This window comes from Oryx dammah, unplaced genomic scaffold, assembly GCF_014754425.2.
Source record: "Oryx dammah isolate SB20612 unplaced genomic scaffold, SCBI_Odam_1.1 HiC_scaffold_17, whole genome shotgun sequence".
NCBI classification, from domain to species: domain Eukaryota; kingdom Metazoa; phylum Chordata; class Mammalia; order Artiodactyla; family Bovidae; genus Oryx; species Oryx dammah.
The window spans coordinates 75483847-75504458 of record NW_024070201.1 but is presented as its reverse complement, the minus strand read 5'-3'; the positions used below and the strand labels follow the sequence as shown (position 1 = coordinate 75504458).

The following is a 20612-nucleotide window of genomic DNA, read 5'->3' as shown; positions in this document are numbered from 1 at the left end:
GTAAGTCTTTTATTTTTTATTTTTTTTTTAATTTATTTATTTATTTTTAATTTTTACTTTACAATTCTGTATTGGTTTTGGCATAGATTGACATGAATCCACCACAGGTGTACATGCGTTCCCAAACATGAACCCCCCTCCCACCCCCCTCCCCACAACATCTCTCTGGGTCATCCCCGCGCGTCAGTAAGTCTTTTAAAAGGCTTTCAGACTTCAGGTATCTGAGGAGTCACAGACATGATTTGCCAGCTGTGCTTTGGGGAAAGGGTGTTAAGACTGTGCCTTGGTAAAATACACTGTGGAATCTGCTCGAATTTCCAGGAAGTTGACTGGTGTCAGGGACCATACACCAGGACAGCCCATGGGAAAGGCTGGGAACTCAGCCTTCTCTGTGCACTCTGATCCTTCCATTCTGCACCTTCAGCAACCCCCAGTCAAGGACTGGGCATTCATATGGCAAGCCTCTAAATAATAAAGTACTTGTGAAAACACTTTCTGAGTCTGAACATCTCCACAAGTAGAGGGAATGGTCACCCAAGCACGAAGACATTTGCTTGCATTTATTAAGCAATGCTGTATGCCAAGCCCTACGGGGAGCACTTAAAATGCATCATCTCAGTAAATCCACTCAACAGTACTTGGAGGAAGCTATGATGCGTGTTTCTCTTCTTCAGATGAGAGAAATGAGGATTAGAGCAAACGAGTGACTTGGCCAAGTTCTCAGACCAGTAAGAGTTAGAGCCAGAAATGCAACCCAAGCTACACAGCTCTCAAGTTATGCCCTCGGTTGCTGTACGACACTCCTGACTAGGAAAGTCAGAGCTTTTGATCATCCAAAAAGGAGGGAGAAGATGACTGAAGGCAGCAGACAGGAGCTCAGCAATGAGAGGTGAGCACAGGCTACATCGGTTACATCCCTGCTTTGTAACCACAAAAATGCCACGTCTTCAGGAAAAAAAAATCAAGACAAAAAGGAAACAATTACATCAATACAGTGACAGTGCATGGGGAGGAAGCTTGAAAAATTCAGTTCCTTTATTTCTTTAAATTATTCAGATGAATTCCACAAATATGTTACAAATTCTGGAATGCTTCTTTTTAAATCTCTAAATCTTTACAGTAGAGTGAATTTCTATTTTTCATCTAGATACATTTAACTTTGTTTAAAATAAATCGATCTGAAAAAGGAAATTTTCTCAAATAATTCTATGATATACTGCTGCTGTTTAAGAAACACTGAGATACTGTGCAGCAGGACTTCTATCTTTGTATTGAGAACAAAACAGAGAAAGCACAGAGCAAGTGAAAACATCTGTTTTCTATAAGAGTCCTTGGTTGGTTCAGCTTTATTCTAGCTAGAGAAGCCCCCAGAAAACCATGACTACATGAGAACTGACCTTAGTGAGCTCCACCCTCCTAGCTGAGCAGTGAGAGTAAAGGACTCTGGCTGGAGAAGTGCAGGGTCTCAGGAAACTTTTAAGCACAAAGTGTTCAGGGAATCTTACACAGAATTTCCACAGGCAAAGCCACTGTAGAGCTTGGACACCTCTGCTTCTGAAGTGTCAGCAACACACATTCATGGTTGGCAAGAGCACCCTGAGGTTTGCTAATGAGACCCCAAAGGCACTACAACCCAATTACAGGAGTGGGCCACAGAGACAGGCACAGCTCCCTTGCTGCATTAACTTAGTGGCTCAGACAGACTTTAGAGGCTGCCACCACCACACTGTGCTTTGCTGTGTCCAACTCTTTGCGACCCAATGGACTGCAGCCCACCAGGCTCCTCTGTCCATGGAAACCACTTTCTTATCCTGACTTTGGATTTCCGTACTGAATCATCCCAAACCCATTCACTCAACTATATTTACTGAGCCACCACTACATACAGGGCAGTTTCCTGTTATCAATTGTTTCTGATGACACAAAACTGTGTTATCAGAATTTTGCCAAGAGAAGGCACTGGTCATAGCAAACACCTCTACCAACAACACAAAAGACACAGGGACATCACCAGACCGTCAACACCAAAAGCAGAGTCTTTAGCCAAAGACGGAGAAGCTCTATAAGCAAAAACAAGACCAGGAGCTGACTGTGGCTCAGATCATGAACCCTTTATTGCAAAACTCAGACTTAAATCAAAGAAAGTATGGAAACCACTAGACCATTCAGGTATGACCAAATCAAATCTCTTATGATTAAAGAGTGGAAGTGACAAATAGATTCAAGGTATTAGACCTGATAGACAGAGTGCCTGAAGAACCATGGAAGAAGGTTTGTAATGTTATACAGGAGGCAGTGATCAAAACCATCCCAAGAAAAAGAAATGCAAGAAGGCAAAATGGTTGTCTGAGGAAGCCTTACAAATAGCTGTGAAAAGAAGAGATGCGAAAGGCAAAGGAGAAAAGAAAAAATATATCCACCTGAGTGCAGAGTTCCAAAGAATAGCAAGGAGAGATAAGAAAGCCTTCCTAAGTGGCCAATGCAATGAAACATAGAAGAGCAATAGAATGGGAAAGACTAGAGATCTCATCAAGAAAATGTAGAGATACCAAGGGAAATTTTCATGCAAAGATGAGCACAATAAAGAACAGAAATGGTAGGGACCTAACCGGAGCAGAAGATATTAAGAAGTGGCAAGAATACACAGAAAAACTATATAAAAAAGATATTAAAGACCCAGATAGCCATGATGGTGTGATCCCTCACTAAAGCACAACTGCACTCACTTCAAATGCTAGCAAATTAATGCTCAAAATTCCCCAAGCTAGGCTTCAACAGTACATGAACCAAGAACTTCCAGATGTCCAAGTTGGATTTAGAAAAGGCAAAGGAACCAAAGATCAAATTGCCAACATCCATTGGTTCATAGAAAAAAAAAAACAGAATTTCAGAAGAACATCTATTTCTGCTTCATCGACTATGATAAAGCCTTTGACTGTGTGGATCACAATGAACTGTGGAAAACTGTGAGAGATGGGAATACCAGACCATTATCTGCCTCCTGAGAAACGTGTATGGATGCAACAGTTAGAACCAGACATGGAACAATGAACTGGTTCCAAGTTGGGAAAGGAGTACATCAAGGCTGTATATTGTCACCTAGCTTATTTAACTTATATGCAGAGTATATCATGTGAAATGCAGGGCTGGATAAAGCACAAGCTGGAATCAAGATTGCCAGGAGAAATATCAATAACCTCAGATATGCAGATGACACCACCCTTATGGCAGAAAGCCAAGAGGAACTAAAGAGCCTCCTGAGGAAGATGAAAGAAGAGAGTGAAAAAGTTGGCTTAAAATTCAACATTCAAAAAACTGAAATCATGGTATTCAGTCCCATCACTTCATAGCAAATAGATGAGGAAACAATGGAAACAATGACAGACTTTATTTTGGGGGGCTCCAAAATCACTGTGGATGGTGACTGCTGCCATGAAATCTCACATCCATACATGACCACTGAAAAAACCATAGCCTTGACTATGCCAAAGCCTTTGACTGTGTGGATCACAATAAACTGTGGAAAATTCTGAAAGAGATGGGAATACCAAACCACCTGGCCTGCCTCTTGAGAAACCTATATGCAGGTCAAGAAGCAACAGGTAAAACTGGACATGGAACAACAGACTAGTTCCAAATAGGAAAAGGAGTGCGTCAAGGCTGTATATTGTCACCCTGCTTATTTAACTTCTATGCAGAGTACATCATGAGAAATGCTGGGCTGGAAGAAGCACAAGCTGGAATCAAGATTGCCAGGAGAAATATCAATAACCTCAGATATGCATATGACACCACCCTTATGGCAGAAAGTGAAGAGGAACTAAAAAGCCTCTTGATGAAAGTGAAACAGGAGAGTGAAAAAGTTGGCTAAAAGCTCAACATTCAGAAAACAAAGACCATGGCATCTGGTCCCATCACTTCATGGGAAATAGATGGGGAAACAGTGGAAACAGTGTCAGACTTTATCTTTTTGGGCTCCAAAATCACTGCAGATGGTGACTGCAGCCATGAAATTAAAAGACACTATGGTTTTTCCAGTGGTCATGTATGGATGCAAGAGTTGGACTGTGAAGAAAGCTAAGCGCCAAAGAATTGATGCTTTTGAACTGTGGTGTTGGAGAAGACTCTTGAGAGTCCCTTGGACTGCAAGGAGATCCAACCAGTCCATTCTGAAGGAGATCAGCCCTGGAATTTCTTTGGAAGGAATGATGCTAAAGCTGAAACTCCAATACTTTGGCTGCCTCATGCAAAGAGTTGACTCATTGGAAAAGACTCTGATGCTGGGAGGGATTGGGGGCAGGAGGAGAAGGGGACGACAGAGGATGAGATGGCTGGATGGCATCACTGACTCAATGGCTGTGAGTCTGAGTGAACTCCGGGGGTTGGTGATGGACAGGGAGGCCTGGCGTGCTGCGATTCATGGGGTCGCAAAGAGTCGGACATGACTGAGCGACTGAACTGAAATGAACTGAACTGACTAGATGGACCTTTGTTGGTAAAGTAATGTCTCTGCTTTTGAATATGCTATCTAGGTTGGTCATAACTTTCCTTCCAAGGAGTAAGCATCTTTTAATTTCATGGCTGCAATTACCATCTGCAGTGAGACACTACACTAATTTAAGACAAGGAAAATCTGCCCTAGAAATGTAATGACATTAATGATTATTATTTAACTTTTAGATATGATAATTGTATTGTGGTTATGTTGTATAGACCAATCTGCAAACATTCAAATGATATCATGTCTGGAATTTACTTCAACTTACAGAAGAAACAAGATAGACCATGGATTAATAATTGTTGAAACTGAGTAATGACTACCTGTGGCTTATTATATTATTATCTCTACTTTTGAATATGTTTGACAATTTCCTAACACAAAACAAAGCATGTTTTGGTTGGAGAAAAATGTTGATTTCTGACTTCAGTCTTAGACTTTCTTATTTAATAGGTCTTGGGTGAAATTCCTTTAATCTCCATTTTTAACAAGTGCATCTCAGATCTCAGATTAATCTGATGCCAGTGGTCTCTAGATAACACTGAGTAAAGAAGACCAAGTAAACATTGTATATATGGTTCAGAACAAAAGATGCTTTCCTAAAACAACTGTGTCTTGGAGGCCTAAATAAGAAAACACTGGGAAATTTAGTTAGACAATCAGGTCATGGAGGACTTGAAGCTTGTAGAGAAAGCTTGTAGGGAAAGTGGTAGTCCATGGTAGCTTGTAGGGAAAGTGATAATGTAATTAGATGGAGGAAACAGCCAAGACCAGACAGCTCTGATGGTGAGATGCTAGGTGTTTCAGGGAACTGAATCAACGTGGAAACACTGTACTAGAATAAACCCTAGAGGTCATCCAGAACAGCCTATCAAAATTCCTTCATCAACAATCCCTTCCATGTGACCATGAGGACTTCATTTGAATACATTATTTTCTGTATCTTTTTAAACTTAATGCAATGAGCATGTATTACTTTGCAATTTTAAAAGGTAATAATGATAGCAATAATAAAATTGTTACATTCAAAAATCAAGGAAGTCTGGAGTTATCCAGTGAAGGGGAACTTTGTCCCTGCAATACTTCAATAGCCCAGAGGGTTCTGATTGGTGACCTTTATATTGGATATGAAGTACATAATAGATGTTAGGCTACAATTAGAAGCTTTGGTGTTTAAAAAATTGAACCTAAGTTGCCTAGGAAATATGATCTTGCAGAGACCTTGCTCTTTAATACACTGCAGGGGCCAAAGCACACTAGTTAGAAACACAAGCTCTAGAATCACACAGTCAAGGTCTGCAGCTCAACATCAGCTGTGCAACATAAGATAAATCTCCAGGCATCCTGTTTTTTCACAGTAACATTGGGATAATAATACTATTTACCCCCTAATTAGAAAGGTATTGGCAGTCAATAAATGTAAGTTACTGTTGTTTTTTTTCATGAGGTGTCTTAGGATGCAGCCGCTCCACGTCTAGACTTACCTACCAAGAAGCGGTCACCATGGTTAATGAAATAACAAGTCTTCCCACAGCTTTATGAAATAGGCTGGCAACAAGCAAACATTAGGCCCCAAATGGGGCTTATTGAGTTGAATTACTGAGAATAAAACAAGGAGATTCTATTGAGTACCTGATATTTGCTAAGGACAAAACCATAGATATAAAGTAAATAAGACTAGACCCTGCCCTCAAGGAATCACTAGTCCTTTCAATGCTATTTACAATTCAGAGCGCAATTGAAACCCAGAAGTGAGGGATATATAACCCAATCTGTGGTTCAGAGAAGGCTTCCCATAAAACAGGAATGAACCAAGTCCTATTTATAATCCCTTCTCTTACATAAGGCAAAACCCAGGTCACTTGAGCAAGTGGTCAAAAGACTTCACCAGGGGCAAGGGAGAGCCAGGGCTTCTGAATATGGCCCCCAGGTTGCATAGGGCATAATTTGCTCAACTGTACAGGGAGGCCCTGGGAAAGCCTGGCATGTTGCAAGGGCTCCTGGACCAGCTTTGCCACCATTTATGTTTTGTGAACTTGGGCAAGTCACTACTCCTCTGTGGTCTTCCTCATCTGTCATAAAGGGCCTGAGGATGGCTCTTATATTCTGTGGTTCTTGTGGATTGCCAAATGACCTTGAGTTCAGAGCAATATTTCTATATGGCAAAAGCCATTGTAATAATTCCTATTAGTGACCAGAAGTCAGTGAGTGCTCTCCACCTGGAGGCTATGTTTTAGGGTCTTTCTTGGTTTTCATTCTTGCAGCTGACATGAGGTTGTCTTAGATCATGGAAAAATACTGGCTCCTAATGCAAACTTAGCTGGGTTGGGAATATCCCCAGGAGTAGAACATAGCAACCCACTCCAGTACTCTCACCTGGAGAATCCCATGGACAGAGGAGCCTGGTGGGCTACAGTCTATAGGGTGGCAAAGAGCCGGACACAGCTGAAGTAACTTAGCATGCACGTACACAGTGCAAACCGCAAGGATTAAGGAGCATTAACTCAGACCTGCAGGGGCCATATCATTATTAAGGTATTGAACCAGGCCAACAGATCAGTCTAAGGCCTTAACTGTAAGAAGACCAAGGACTGGTCAAATGAATTAGGGCATGGCAACAGGCAAACGGCATAACTGTATTTTCTTGTAATTGACATAAAGGGAGGAGCATATTTCACAGGACTGTATCTCTCGCCCTGTTGGGCTGCACACCACAGGCCTAAGAGGTTTTGCCCCACAGGCCTACAATACATCTACCCCACAGGCCTACCAGGCCTCTACCCCACAGGCCCAAAAGGCCTCTACCCCACAGGCCTACCAAGCCTCTACCCCCACAGGCCTATAATACATCTACCCCACAGACCTACCAGGCCTCAGCCCCACAGGCCCACCAGGCCTCTTCCCCGCAGGCCTATCAGGCCTCTACCCCGCAGGTCTACAAGACCTCTATCCTGCAGGCCTACCCAGCCTTTACTTGCCCAGCATAAAGACTGAAGAAAAAGTCCAGAGTCAGCAACAGAAACATTAGTGGTTTAACAGGTAAAGAGAACTTACATGTCTGAAGCAAGGTCCTGGAGCAACTCATTACTATGTGCAGCAGACACAACAGGACACAGCAGCAGTCTTCGCTCTTGAGGCTAGGTGACCAGTTACAGGAGGAAATGACGTCAGGTCGGTTCATCAGTTACCCGGGAAACCAGCAGAGGGGCATGCCCTTTACCGCCCTTTTGATGATCTATTGGGAACAACCATCAGCTGGGCCTGAAGTGAGTTTGTAGTAAGGTCAGTTCTGTGAGGAGGGTGCAGATGAAGCAGGCACTGGTCCAGCAGGGGACGGACGGGAGGACAGTCATCTAGGGTGGTCTGAGCATACAAACCCTCGACCCTTTCCTCAGAAGGCCGCCCAGTGATTCTGCCTGTGTTAAGGCAGCAGTCGGCCTAAAATTAGCATTGAGACAATACATTCTGTTGCACCTTCTACTTACAAAATGCAGCGCCTCCTCGCACTGCCATCATCCCTCTGCCTTAGCCAGACGGGGCAGGGGCTACTCAGGTTACGTAGTGACCGGAGCTGCAAACACTAAGAGCTGCACTTTGGCTCTTGCGTCCAAAATCCCTGACCTTCCCACTCCTTTTGCACCTGGGCCCCTGCTGTCTGCATAACAGGAAGGCTCTGGAACTATCCTCAGGTTTGCTGCTAGGTTTCCATTCTCTCTTCATTTTCTACAGATATTATTTAACTGGGGGAAAAGTCCATGTAAGAAAATATTTTACCACCCACTGTGGCTTCACTGGAAGTGCTTCCAAAATCTACAGTGTTTTCTGCATTGTGGGATTCTGTCCTGTGCAGAGTAGATGAAAACATTCAGATGTGCCAAAATTCTTGAGAAATAGCAGAAAATCTGATGTGTAGGGTTTTAGATAATGGGGACTTTTTTTGCCTGAAAATAACACCATGAAACAAATGTTAAAAAACATGTGGGGTCAAGTACAGGCCCAGAGATATTACTTTACCAACAAAGGTCCATATAGTTAAAGTTATGGTTTTTCCAGTAGTCATGTATGGATGCAAGAGTTGAATCATAAAGAAGGCTGAACGCCAAAGAATTGATGCTTTTGAACTGTGGTGTTGGAGAAGACTCTTGAGAGTCCCTTGGACAGCAAGGAGATCAAACAAATCAATCCTAAAGAAAGTCAATCCTAAAGAAAATCAATCCTGAATATTCATTGGAAGGACTGATGCTAAAGCTGAAGCTTCAAAATTTTGGCCACCTGATATGAAGAGCTGACTCATTAGAAAAGAACCTGATGCTGGGAAAGATTGAAGGCAAGACTAGAAGGGGATGACAGAGGACAAGATGGTTGGATGGCATCACTGACTCAATGGACATTAGTTTGAGCAAGCTCCAGGAGATAGTAAAGGACAGGGAAGCCTGGCGTGCTGCAGTCTATGGGGTCTCAAAGAATCAGACACTACTGAGCAACTGAACAACAACTACTACATATAGAGTGCTGTACTGTGTTATCAATTTAGGCGAAAAGCTAGTGTTAAGTATGAACTTGTCTGGTTTTGTCTTGTTTTTCTTAAGCAACAGAGACAAGTTGGAACTAACCTAGCAACTTGACTACTACCTTATGTTAACAAAGCATGTTGAAAAGTATTTCCACCCTGTGAATAGGGTAAGACAGACGACAGACAGTATTCTATGATGCCTAAAAGCAAGGGCTAAAAGGTCAATTTGCCTTGTTTAAAGGTTAACTTTGCCACCTGGTAGATACATAACTTTTAACAAGTGACTTAACATCTCCTGAATGCCATTTTCCCATCTGAATTTTTTTTCCTATCTCAGATTTAAAGAAATCAATATAAAATTCACAATGATAGTTGGGGATATTAATACATGAACCCCAACCCCAGAACACACCCCCAGTCAGGAGGGAACTCACAAGCCAGAACTTCTCCTTGAGCAGTGAAGGCTTTGTATCCCACTTCAAGCATCCCAACTTTTAAGACCTATACCCAAGAGATAAGCCCCCAACACATCTGGCTTTTAAAACCAACAGGGCTCATGTCCACAAGATTCAAAGGGCTATAGCAAACTAAGAAATGGCTCTTTAAAGGCTTGTGGGCAAACTCATCCACCTGAGTCCAGCACAGAAGCAGCCTTTTGAAAAAGTACCCAGGCTTTATGTCAAAGAGCTTTCCCAAATTAAATAGGTGTGAAACCCAATCCCTACCTATCTATTCTGCAACTTTAGCCAAAATTATCTGAGTATTAGCCAAATCCATGTAAACTGGGGGTAATAACACCTCCCCCAATGCCTACATTATGTGATGTCCTGCATATGACCACAACTACGTCACACGTGACTATGAGTCTGTCAGCTCTAACGCTGTTTATGATTCCTCAGGGTAGGTTTTCACACACAAGAAAATCACCGTTTTCAGAAGATATACAATGTGTTTAACTCTGTTGCAACATCTGGCTTTTCAGACTTTTCCTAAAGAAGCCACATCTCTGTTTTATGTCTCTGCTTCCCAGAAATGTGACTAAATGTGGATGTCAAGCAAGGCTAAGAAGCGAGAGAACCAGGGAGATGTCTCTGAAGATGGTTTATCAACTGATAAAAGCCTAAACACCTAGAATTCTCAATATAATTTACAAAGAATACATTTGCATCAGTTCTAATGAGGTGGATGAAACTGGAGCCTATTAGACAGAGTGAAGTAAGCCAGAAAGAAAAACACCAATACAGTATACTAATGCATATATATGGAATTTAGAAAGAGGGTAATGATAATCCTGTATGCAAGACAGCAAAAGAGACACAGATGTATAGAACAGTCTTTTGGACTCTGTGGGAGAGGGCGAGGGTGGGATGATTTGGGAGAATGGCATTGAAACATGTATAATATCATATGTGAAATGAATCACCAGTCCAGGTTCGATGCATGATACAGGATGCTCGGGGCTGGTGCACTGGGATGACCCAGGGGGATGGTATGGGGAGGGAGGTGGGAGGGGGGTTCAGGATGGGGAACACATGGACACCCGTGGACACCCGTGGCAGATTCATGTTGATCTATGGCAAAACCAATATAATATTGTAAAGTAATTAGCCTCCAGTTAAAATAAATAAATTTATATTAAAAAAGAATAAGCTATGATAAACCTATACCATGTATTAAAAAGCAGAGACATCACTTTGCTGACAGTGGTCCATATAGTCAAAGTTATGGTTTTTCCAGTAGTCATGTATGGATGCAGAAGTTGGACCACAAAGACGTCTGAGCACTGAAGAATTGATGTTGTCGAACTGTAGTGCTGGAGAAGCCTCTTGAGAGTTCCTTGGACTGCAAGGAGATCAAACCAGTCAATCTTTAAGGAAATCAACCCATTCATTGGAAGGACTGGTGCTGAAGCAGAAGCTCCAAACCTTTGGCCACTTGATGTGAAGAGCCAACTCATTGGAAAAGACCCTGATGCTAGGAAAGAGTAAAGGCAAAAGGAGAAGGGAGCAACAGAGGTTGACATGGTTAGACAGCATCACTGACTCAATGGGCATGAATTTTGGCAAATTCCTGGAGATAGTGAAGAACAAGGAAGCCTGGCATGCTGTAGTCCGTGGGATCGCCAAGAGTTGGAATGCAACTTAGCAACTGAACAACGTTTCACCCAATTCCCTTGACATTAACCACACACATAAAGTACAATACTTCTAGTTCCAAACAAGTCTCACATTTTTTAAAATTTTGAAAAAGACTCTGAATGCTATGAGTCTCATGATACAGTCTGCAGTTATAATAGAAAGAGACCATACTGATATCATCCCAAGAGGGCTGAACAGGCTGAGTCAACAACTGCATGTTCAGAAGAGTTCACCCTGATTGAATGTGCTACATATTCTGAGGCATGCCTTCACTTTCATTGAGGAAGATCTTCCCCTGACTCTCTGGACTTAAACTTTAAATGCTTTCCCTACTCAGCACGTAAGTAATTTCCTAAAGCCTGCCACTCCATAACCAAGCCACAGAACCTGGCCATAACCAATCAAGAAAGAAGTGTGAGCATATTATATTACAGTGACTTTAAACTTTTTTAAGGATTTGAATATTTTTATCAATGTAAATCAACAAGATATATGTTGATAAAAATATTTGACTTTTATCAACATAAATCTTACATAAAATGGATTTTTAAGAGATAATTCACTGCTCTGGTTGAAAGTCTTCACATGCCAGTTAGACTGCATCCTATCCTCTCCTGCTCTGCTCCCCCACCAGCCCTTGATGTACCTGAAGAACTCTGGATTCTAAATCATAGTCCACACACAACTGGTAGAGAAAAAACATCAAGGGTTTTGGAAGAGTCTTTGACCTGAAGTTTCCTCAACTGCAAAGTGAGGTTTGTCCCCTGAGATCTAACTTTAGGAAATTTATTGGCAGATGCTCAATTCATAGTAGTCATTTGATTCATACTTTCTATTGTCTGATCTGTATGATATTCTCAAGATTTGTGCCATTTTCAGTAATCATGTCACTAGAAAAAAAAACTCTCTTCTTGGCCACACATTGAGTTTTGTTTCCATGTGTTAGGTAACTCTCACGGCTCAATGCCCAAGTTTTGCCTCCGTAAGAAGAGGAGCATGAGCTGAAAGAATTACCATATCTTTCTGGTTTCATGCCCTATACTTCCAGATCTGCAGCTCAGGTTTTCTGTGGACCCAGAAACATGAAGGGAGTCAGGCGGCAATTTTTTAAAAAACATTTATTTTTACCCTGAAGTGTCTGGAAAGAAATACCTGACAGTAAAGAAATTATCAGGTCTCTCAGATCAGAATTCAGAAACTTAGAGGTATTTATGTTTTGGTGATCCTTAAAGAGAAGCAGAAGCATGTACAGAGAGAACAAGGGCTTAGAGATCAGGCAAACCTGAGTTTGAACCCAGCTTTGTAGGTTACTAACTCTGTGACCTTAATCAAGACACTGATCTCCTAAAGGCTCAGTGTCTTCGCCTGTAAAACAAAAGGATACGTATTCATCTCACCAAAGTATTTTCTTATTAATAATACGATCAAATGAGATAAAATATATGAAATCACTTGGATAATTATAAAATATATACACACATATACATATTTATTCTTTGTATATAACATTATCTTCAGAAATAATACAAGGTGTTACTATTAGTCTGTCTTAAGTTGTGTGATGTTGGTGTATTATTTAGATAATTGAGATGAACCAAAATAATAGAGATATAACAACCATTGTTCACTTACAACCTGAAGCACTATGGAATTCTAGAAACTTAATCAACAAAATATTTACTGAGTTTTACACTATGTCACTTAAAGAAAGATGCAAATAAATAGGATTCAGGCAATATTCTCAAAGGAGTTATATTCTAACAGGGGAAATGAACACTGAAATATAGTTATTAAAGGTCTTAAAAGATTCCAGCTGAGCATTATGGGAGTTCAAAGAAGGAAAAAGACATATTCAATTTGGATAATTTTGGAAGCTCCCTAAAGGTAGCAGCATTTCTGAGGGGCATTATAAAGTAGGTAAGGTGCTAAAAGGTAGAGATGGGAAAATATTTTAAAGGAAAGGCACTACGGATCTTCAGAAGCCAGTAAGCTTTACCAGAATGCAGCTAAAAAAAAAGAACATTAAGAGTAGGCCATACCTTAAGGGTATTACATGTCAAGTAGGAGTTTGTGGTTGATTCAGAAGGCAATGGGGAGTCATGGAAGAGTGTTGAGGAGAGAAACGCTGAAATCAGAGACATGCTTCCCGGTGATTTCTGAAAGAAATCATCTGCTGTGAGTGAGGGTCAGTGCGGGGTTAGAGTTTGAGGGGTATGTTCTTCTAATGCGGGGAGGCAGTTATGGATATTAGGACTCAAAAAAATATGATTGACAAGCAGTGAGGCCCCAGGGGCAATTGACTTTATATCGTCGCCATCAGGCAGCTCCAGAGAGAGGCATAGAGAGAAGCAGGGGTGCTCATGGATGGAGAGCGACAAGGCAACAGGGTTGCGCAAGACAGCAGGTTGTTGGGGCGCTTTTTCCAAAGGGCTGAGACGCATGAAAGCCAAGAGGCTCAAGAGAGAGAAAACTAATGGGCCAAACAGATGAAGGCATAAGGAGGGAAAACAAGAGGGAGAGAGAAGGACGGACAGAGGTGAACAGATGAGAATTTTAGACATCAAAATGGTAATGGTACATGGGAAATGTCTGTGCCTAAGCAGATTTCATCACCTAGTGCTTTCAGACCTCTTAAAATCTCCTTGTGGTTCCATTTAATAGCATGAGCTTATATGAACCTCTGTCGAAAGCTAAAACACCTTCTATTCTGAGGACTAAAACCTCCAGGACCAACTTGGCCTGCCTAGCCACTGGGCAAATCTTTGGTACGTCAGAACAATAAAGTTTCTAAGCATTGGAATGGCCACTATTTCTCTCCTATACTTTCACCTCCCTGAAGCAGCTCCTTCTCCTCTTCCACCTACCTCTTCACTATTCCCAGAGAGCCCCTGGTTTTCTAGAGAGTTCATTCTCTCCAAATCAGCCAATCTGCCTCAAGAGCGCTGTCAAATGTGGAAGTGCAGCACCAGAAGACCCCTCCTAGACTTCGTCCTAGTGACCCCTTCAACCCTGTCCAGTCCATTAAGAAGAAGAAACTGAAACTTGGACATATATCCAGAGAAAAATTTGGCTCAAAAGTATTCATGCACCCCAAAGTTCAGAGCATCACTGTTTACAATAGATAAGACATGAAAGTAAGCTAAATGTCTACCAACAGGCAAATGGGTCAGAAAATGTAGTACACATACACAATGGAATATTACTCTGTCATTAAAAAGAATGAAATATGCCATCTGCCACAGCATGGATGGACCTGGAGATTATCATGAAATAAGTCAGACAGAAAAACACAAATATCATATGATATCACTTGCTGCTGCTGCTAAGTCACGTCAGTTGTGTCCGACTCTGTGCGACCCCATAGACGGCAGCCCACCATGCTCCTGTCCCTGGGATTCTCCAGGCAAGAATACTGAAGTGGGTTGCCATTTCCTTCTCCAGTGCATGAAAGTGAAAAGTGAAAGTGAAGTCATGTCCGACTCTTCATGACCCCATGGACTGTAGCCTACCAGGCTCCTCCATCCATAGGATTTCCCAGGCAAGAGTACTGGAGTGGGTTGCCAGTGCCTTCTCTGAATGATATCACTTACATGCAGAATATTTTTTTTTAATGATACAAATAAACTTGATTAAAAAACAGACTCACAGACTTAGAGAATGAATTTATGGTTACCAGTGGGGAAGAGTGGATTGGGGAAGGGATAGACTGGGAGTTTGGGATGGACATGTAAAACTGCTATATTTAAAATAGATAACCAACAAGGACCGACTATACAGCACAAGAAGTTAGTTCCATATTCTGTAATAACCTAAATAGGAGAAGAATGTGAATAGAAAAGGAAGGAAGGAAGGAACACGAAAGGAAGAAAGTATATGTTTTAAAAAAAAAATGGTGGCTGGGCCAAGACCTCTAGGTCAGTTAAACGTAGACAGTGAAATCTCAGTACCTGAATTTTCTATGCCTTGCTCCCCACTTTTCCCTGATAGTGAAGTGAAAGTGAGTGAAGTGAAGTCGCTCAGTCATGTCCGACTCTTTGCAACCCCATAGACTGTAGCCTACCAGGCTCCTCTGTCCATGGGATTTTCCAGACAATAGTACTGGAGTGGGTTGCCATTTCCTTCTCCAGCGGATCTTCCCAACCCAGGGCTCAAACCTGGGTCTCCTGCATTGTAGACAGACGCTTTACCGTCTGAGCCACCAGGGAAGTCCTTTCCCCCGATGGAATCATCTATTTCTCTTCCCTACTCCCTTTCCTCCCCATCAGTCTCCTCAGGGCGTTTTTCACTTCAGCATTCCTGAATGAGTAAATGACAGGGTTTAGGAGAGGTGTGACCACCGTGTAAAACACGGCGACTATTTTGTCTGCAGGGAGAGTGACACAGGGCCTCATGTAGACAAAGGAACAGGGGACGAAGAACAGGGCCACGACCACAAGGTGAGAGGCGCAGGTGGAGAGGGCCTTGCGCCGGCCTTCTGAGGTCTGGGTCCTCAGGGAGCGCAGGATGACCACGTAGGAAGCAAGCAGCCCCGTGAAGCTGACCACTGAGATGGAGCCGCCATTGGCGATGATCAGCAAGCCGACGAGGAAGGTGTCTGAGCAGGCCAGCTTCAGCACCGGGTGCACATCACAGAAGTAGTGGTCGAGGACCTTGGGGCCACATAAGGGCAGCTGGAAAATGAGGAAGGTTTGCCCGACCGAATGCAGCAAGCCCCCACCCCACGCCGCCCCCACCAGGAGGCCACACGCCCTTCGGTTCATGACGACCGTGTAGTGCAGGGGCTTGCAGATGGCCACGTAGCGGTCGTAGGCCATCAGCGTCAGGAGAAAGATCTCGGTGCCACCAAAGAAATGGAGGAAAAATATCTGTGTGATGCAGCCCTTGAGGGAAACGACTTTCCTCTCCATCAGAGAGTCCAGGACGAGCTTGGGGGCTGTGACAGAACAGTAGCAGATCTCAACGAAGGACAAGTAGCTGAGGAATAAATACATGGGGGAGGTGAGCCCTTTGCCGGCCATGATGGTCACCACAATGAGGCCATTACCCAGCAGGACGGCCACATACAAGAGGAGAAACAGCCCAGAAATGACCTTCTGGGCGTCCCGGTTCTGGGAGAATCCCAAGAAAATGATTTCAGTCACATTGCTTGTAGCAGCCATGTTGTAAAGCTCAGGAGCTGACACCTGAAATCACAGAAAGCAAAGAGGTCTCTTCAATAGTTAGGAGCATCCTTTTCAGACCTTGAGAAGGCAATGGCACCCCACTCCAGTACTCTTGCCTAGAAAATCCATGGACAGAGGAGCCAGGTAGGCTGCAGTCCGTGGGGTCGCAAAGAGTTGGACATGAATGAGTGACTTCCCTTTCCCTTTTCCTTTCAGACCTTGAGGAAAACTGTCCTTCTGCTCCTTCTTGATCCCCTCTGCCTTGAGCTTCTCCAAAACATGCTCTCCTAGAGACAAATGGACAAGACAATGGTCATAAAATCTTGATATTATTCCCAAAGCAGGAGCTGAGCTTGTAACAATGCTTCTTTGAAGTGTTTTCTCTGATTCAGTCACTTCATTAACTAATGAATCTTCATGAGGAAATAGGAGAATATTTCACCCAAAAAAATTGAAGCTCAGAGAAATTCAGTCACTAATTCAATGACACACAGCTCATCTTTAAACTGAGGTCTGCGTCTCTCAAAATGTAGCTACTGCTACTATATATTCTACTCCTGAAGTGTGCACCTTATATTTGGATCCATAATACGTTTCAGTCAGTCCTGCCATACACGGTAACATGGAAGCAACTTTTGCAGCAGCTACTAGACGTTCTCAACCTCAATTACCCTGTAGTTACTGAATTGCAGGCTGGCTCCCTAAAATGCATAGGAGAGAGGCTGAAAGGGAAGAGACAGTCACTCTGCTTCATCTGCTGTCCTTGGAGGTGGCTATGGAGCAGAGGAAATGTGAATAAGTCTTTAGAGGGCTCTACAAACTGACAAAGGGTGATCAGACACAGAAAATGTATAATCACATTTCTAAAGCCGTCGTTCCCTCAAGGTAAACAAGCTCGGCCAATATCCTAAGACCATATTCACACACTTCACAACCAGCCTGCAGTCCAGGTCAATGTCTCTGTGTTGACCCAGTGACAGAAACACAGGGTTTGGGGTCAGGAGATGAGTTTTCAATTCCAGCACAGCTGTTTAGTAGCTCTGTGATATTAAACAAGTCTATGATTTTCTTCCATGCCTATAAATTTCATCTGAAAAACAGAAATAAAATTACCTTTTCCATGGTGCTGTTTTTCAGGATTGAATGAGCTCACAAGTCTTAAAACAAACAGTAATTGTATAAGAGAATTATTGATAAGAATATCAGGTATAATTTTTATTGGAGTTTAATTGCTTTACAATGTTGTGTTAGTTTCTATGAAAGCAAAAATAAAAAAATAAAACCTAATTAAACTTAAGAGCTTTTGTACAGCAAAGTTAAAGTGTTAATCTGTCAATCGTGTCTGACTCTTTGCAACCCTATGGACCATAGCCTGCCAGGCTCCTCTGTCCATGGGATTTCCCAAGCAAGAATACTGGAGTGGGTTGCCATTTCCTTCCCCAGGGGATCTTCCTGGGTCTCCTGCATTGCAGGCAGATTCTTTACCTTCTGTGCCACTGGGGAATCCAAGCTTTTATACAGCAAAGGAAGACAAAACAAGACAAAAACAATCCTTAGAATGGGAGAAAATATTTGCAAGTGAAGCAACAGATGAAGGATTAATCTCCAAAATATACAAACAACTCATGTAGCTCAATATCAAAAAAAAAAAAAAAACTGGTAAAAGACCTGAATAGGTATTTCTTCAAAGACATACAGATGGCCAAGAATCACATGAAAAGATGCTCAATACCACTATTAGAGAAATGCGTATCAGTATAATTGATTTACGCTTTTACTCTGCCTTATCACCCTATCAGTGCAGAGTCTGATGGGGACTCAATGTTCCCCACTTCAGAAGGTGGGTCTGACACCCATCTTTGTGTGCAGCAGCCTCGGGATCTGACTTAAACATCTTAGAACTAGCTTATGGAATAGTGGGCTATGGAATAACACAGGACTGAATATGCTAAGTGACATGCAAAGTCAGTTCCAGGAAGAAAAATGCTGCATGAGACCACTTGTATTATGTCTGCAGGGTAGTAAAATTCAGAGAGACAAAATGGAGAATGGTGGTTTCCAGAGGCCGGGGGTGGGGGTACATGGAGTTAGTGCTTGGTGCGTGCATGCACAGAGTAGTTTGTGACAATGGAAGACGTTCTGAGGTGGATGATGGTGACGGTTGCACAACAGTGTGTATGCTCTTTAATACACTGAACTGTGCACGTCAAGGCTTTCCTGTGGCTCAGATGGTAAAACGTCTGCCTGCAATGCAGGAGACTCAGGTTCGATCTCTGGGTAGGGAAGATATCCTGGAGAAGGAAATGGCAACCCACTCCAGTACTCTTGCCTGGAAAATTCCATGGATGGAGGAGCCTGGTAGGCTACAGTCCATGGGGTTGTAAACAGCTGGATACAACTGAGCGACTTCACTTCACTTGTGCACATAAAAATGGTTAAAGTGGTAAATTTTATGTTATTTGTGTTCTACCACAGATAGATGGACAGACAGACAGAGATGAGAGAGAGACAGAAACAGATAAACCCAAGAGACTCACATTTCCCCTTACCCATACCAACCTCCAAGAATAGAGGTTGAAGCTTGGCAAATTTGTCCTTTCCACTTCCTTTCCCTTTTCTCTCGTATATGCGCTAGGGCACTTGGTTCATTTCAAAGGTTGCAGAGTAATTGAAAAACTAGCACTAGCTGTAGGAAGTCCACAATATGACACTCTTGCTATGCAATCAATATTACACACTCTTCATTTTGGAAAATACAGATCTCTGTTCAAACTGAGCTTTGTGGCCTAGAGCAGGGGACTGGACCTCTCTGAGTCTCAGTTTCCTTAAGTATAAAATAGGCATCATAAACTGTACTCATTTCCGTGCCCTTCCCTTACCTCCCCAGCAGGTTCCTCTGGGTATCCAGCTGACTCCCTTGCTGTGTGCCAGTATTTCATCCTCAGGGTGTTTCTGTGAAGAGCAGGAATCACAGGTGGGCATGCTTCACCCTCATGGCAAAAATGGCTGTGTTAGAAATGGATAATTTTTTCACAAAAAATTAATTTCACAAATTATTTCTGTGAAATTTAGCTTTGAACTTAAATGCTACCTGTTTCTATAATTGCCATTGTTTGAGGGTGCCAGTGGGAGAGATTCTCTCAGAAGATTTGTAAGGACCACTTTAGTTTTCAAATTAAAAAAAAAATTAGTTCTGCTTTTCTGTCTAACATCATTGAAGGTTAACAGAATAACATGTATATTTGGTGCAATCAAGTTTTCTCTAAAAAGTTAAAATTTTAAAGTATTTAGATCGGAAGAAAGAAAAATAAGTTGACATTTCAAAACATTTGAGAAAGAGTTGCATAAAGAGGTCATCAGACTGTATATTATTGACAGTGGCAGTGACATTTTTACCTGTGGGGTAATTTTAATTTTAATTCTGACATTTTACCTGGCAGGACCAAAGAAGAGTCTGAAAGATAAGATAACGTACTCTTATCAGTCAGTAGGTAACTGCACATTTCCAGGGTTTATGGTTAAGCAAACTGAAACAAGGATGAACACAGAAGCTTAAGATAGATTAGACCCAATAAACAATTTTTGTGAAGCTTCTTCATTCTCATCCTCATCTATGATTTCTTATTATATTTTTTTTTGAAATTAATCCTTTTTTTTAATTTATTTATTTATTTATTTTTAATTTTTACTAATTTTCCTATCATAGAACTCTAGGTCCTGGGACTTCTGAAAAATAAGATTGGTGTGAACAGTTCCTCAGAGCTATCTGAGTAGCTGTATTCCAGGCTTAAGTCCTCAATAAGTCCAACAGATAAAGTAAAATTTTAAACAAATTGGTCCTACTGACTTTTCCGGTGCTCATTTTATCCTGCTTGTTTTCCAAAGATATTCTATCCCCAGAGGAATCAGATGCCCAGCCTCTCCTCGCTAGTGTCCCTTACTGAGTGAAATCAACTGTTAGATTTGGAAGGAAGCTCGTGGATTCCTCTTCTTACAGAAGACCCAGACTCACACAGCGGGCTGGTGCAGAGCCTGGACTACGATCGGTCTGCACAGCTTCCTGTCCAATACTTTCTGCTTTACACATCTCATCCACTGACTCTTCCCACTGGTGCCCACAGACAGCAGGCTTCCACACTGAATAGAGAGCATGGAGAGAGAAGAGTCCTGGTGATAGCAAAAGGCAAAGCAAGGCTAAAGAGTAAGCTCTAAAAAAAAATAACAGTAACGATGTGAACAATAATGGGCTCCTACTTCAGCTTTCCATCTTTACAGGTTTCTACTGTTACACCTCACATAGG

The 20612-nt window shown here is 42.2% G+C and overlaps 1 protein-coding gene across 1 annotated transcript; it reads right to left on the bottom strand.

Moving 5' to 3' along the window:
• Positions 1–15378: 15378 nt before the first annotated feature.
• On the bottom strand, positions 15379–16308 carry LOC120876976 (olfactory receptor 4X1). Its single transcript, XM_040259283.1, has one exon. It carries the CDS (start codon positions 16306–16308, stop codon positions 15379–15381), a length of 930 nt encoding a protein of 309 aa, XP_040115217.1.
• Positions 16309–20612: the final 4304 nt, after the last annotated feature.

Bases quoted from the DNA above. Each gene is read 5' to 3' on its own strand.
- LOC120876976 (XM_040259283.1), bottom strand. From the start codon at position 16,308: ATGGCTGCTACAAGCAATGTGACTGAAATCATTTTCTTGGGATTCTCC.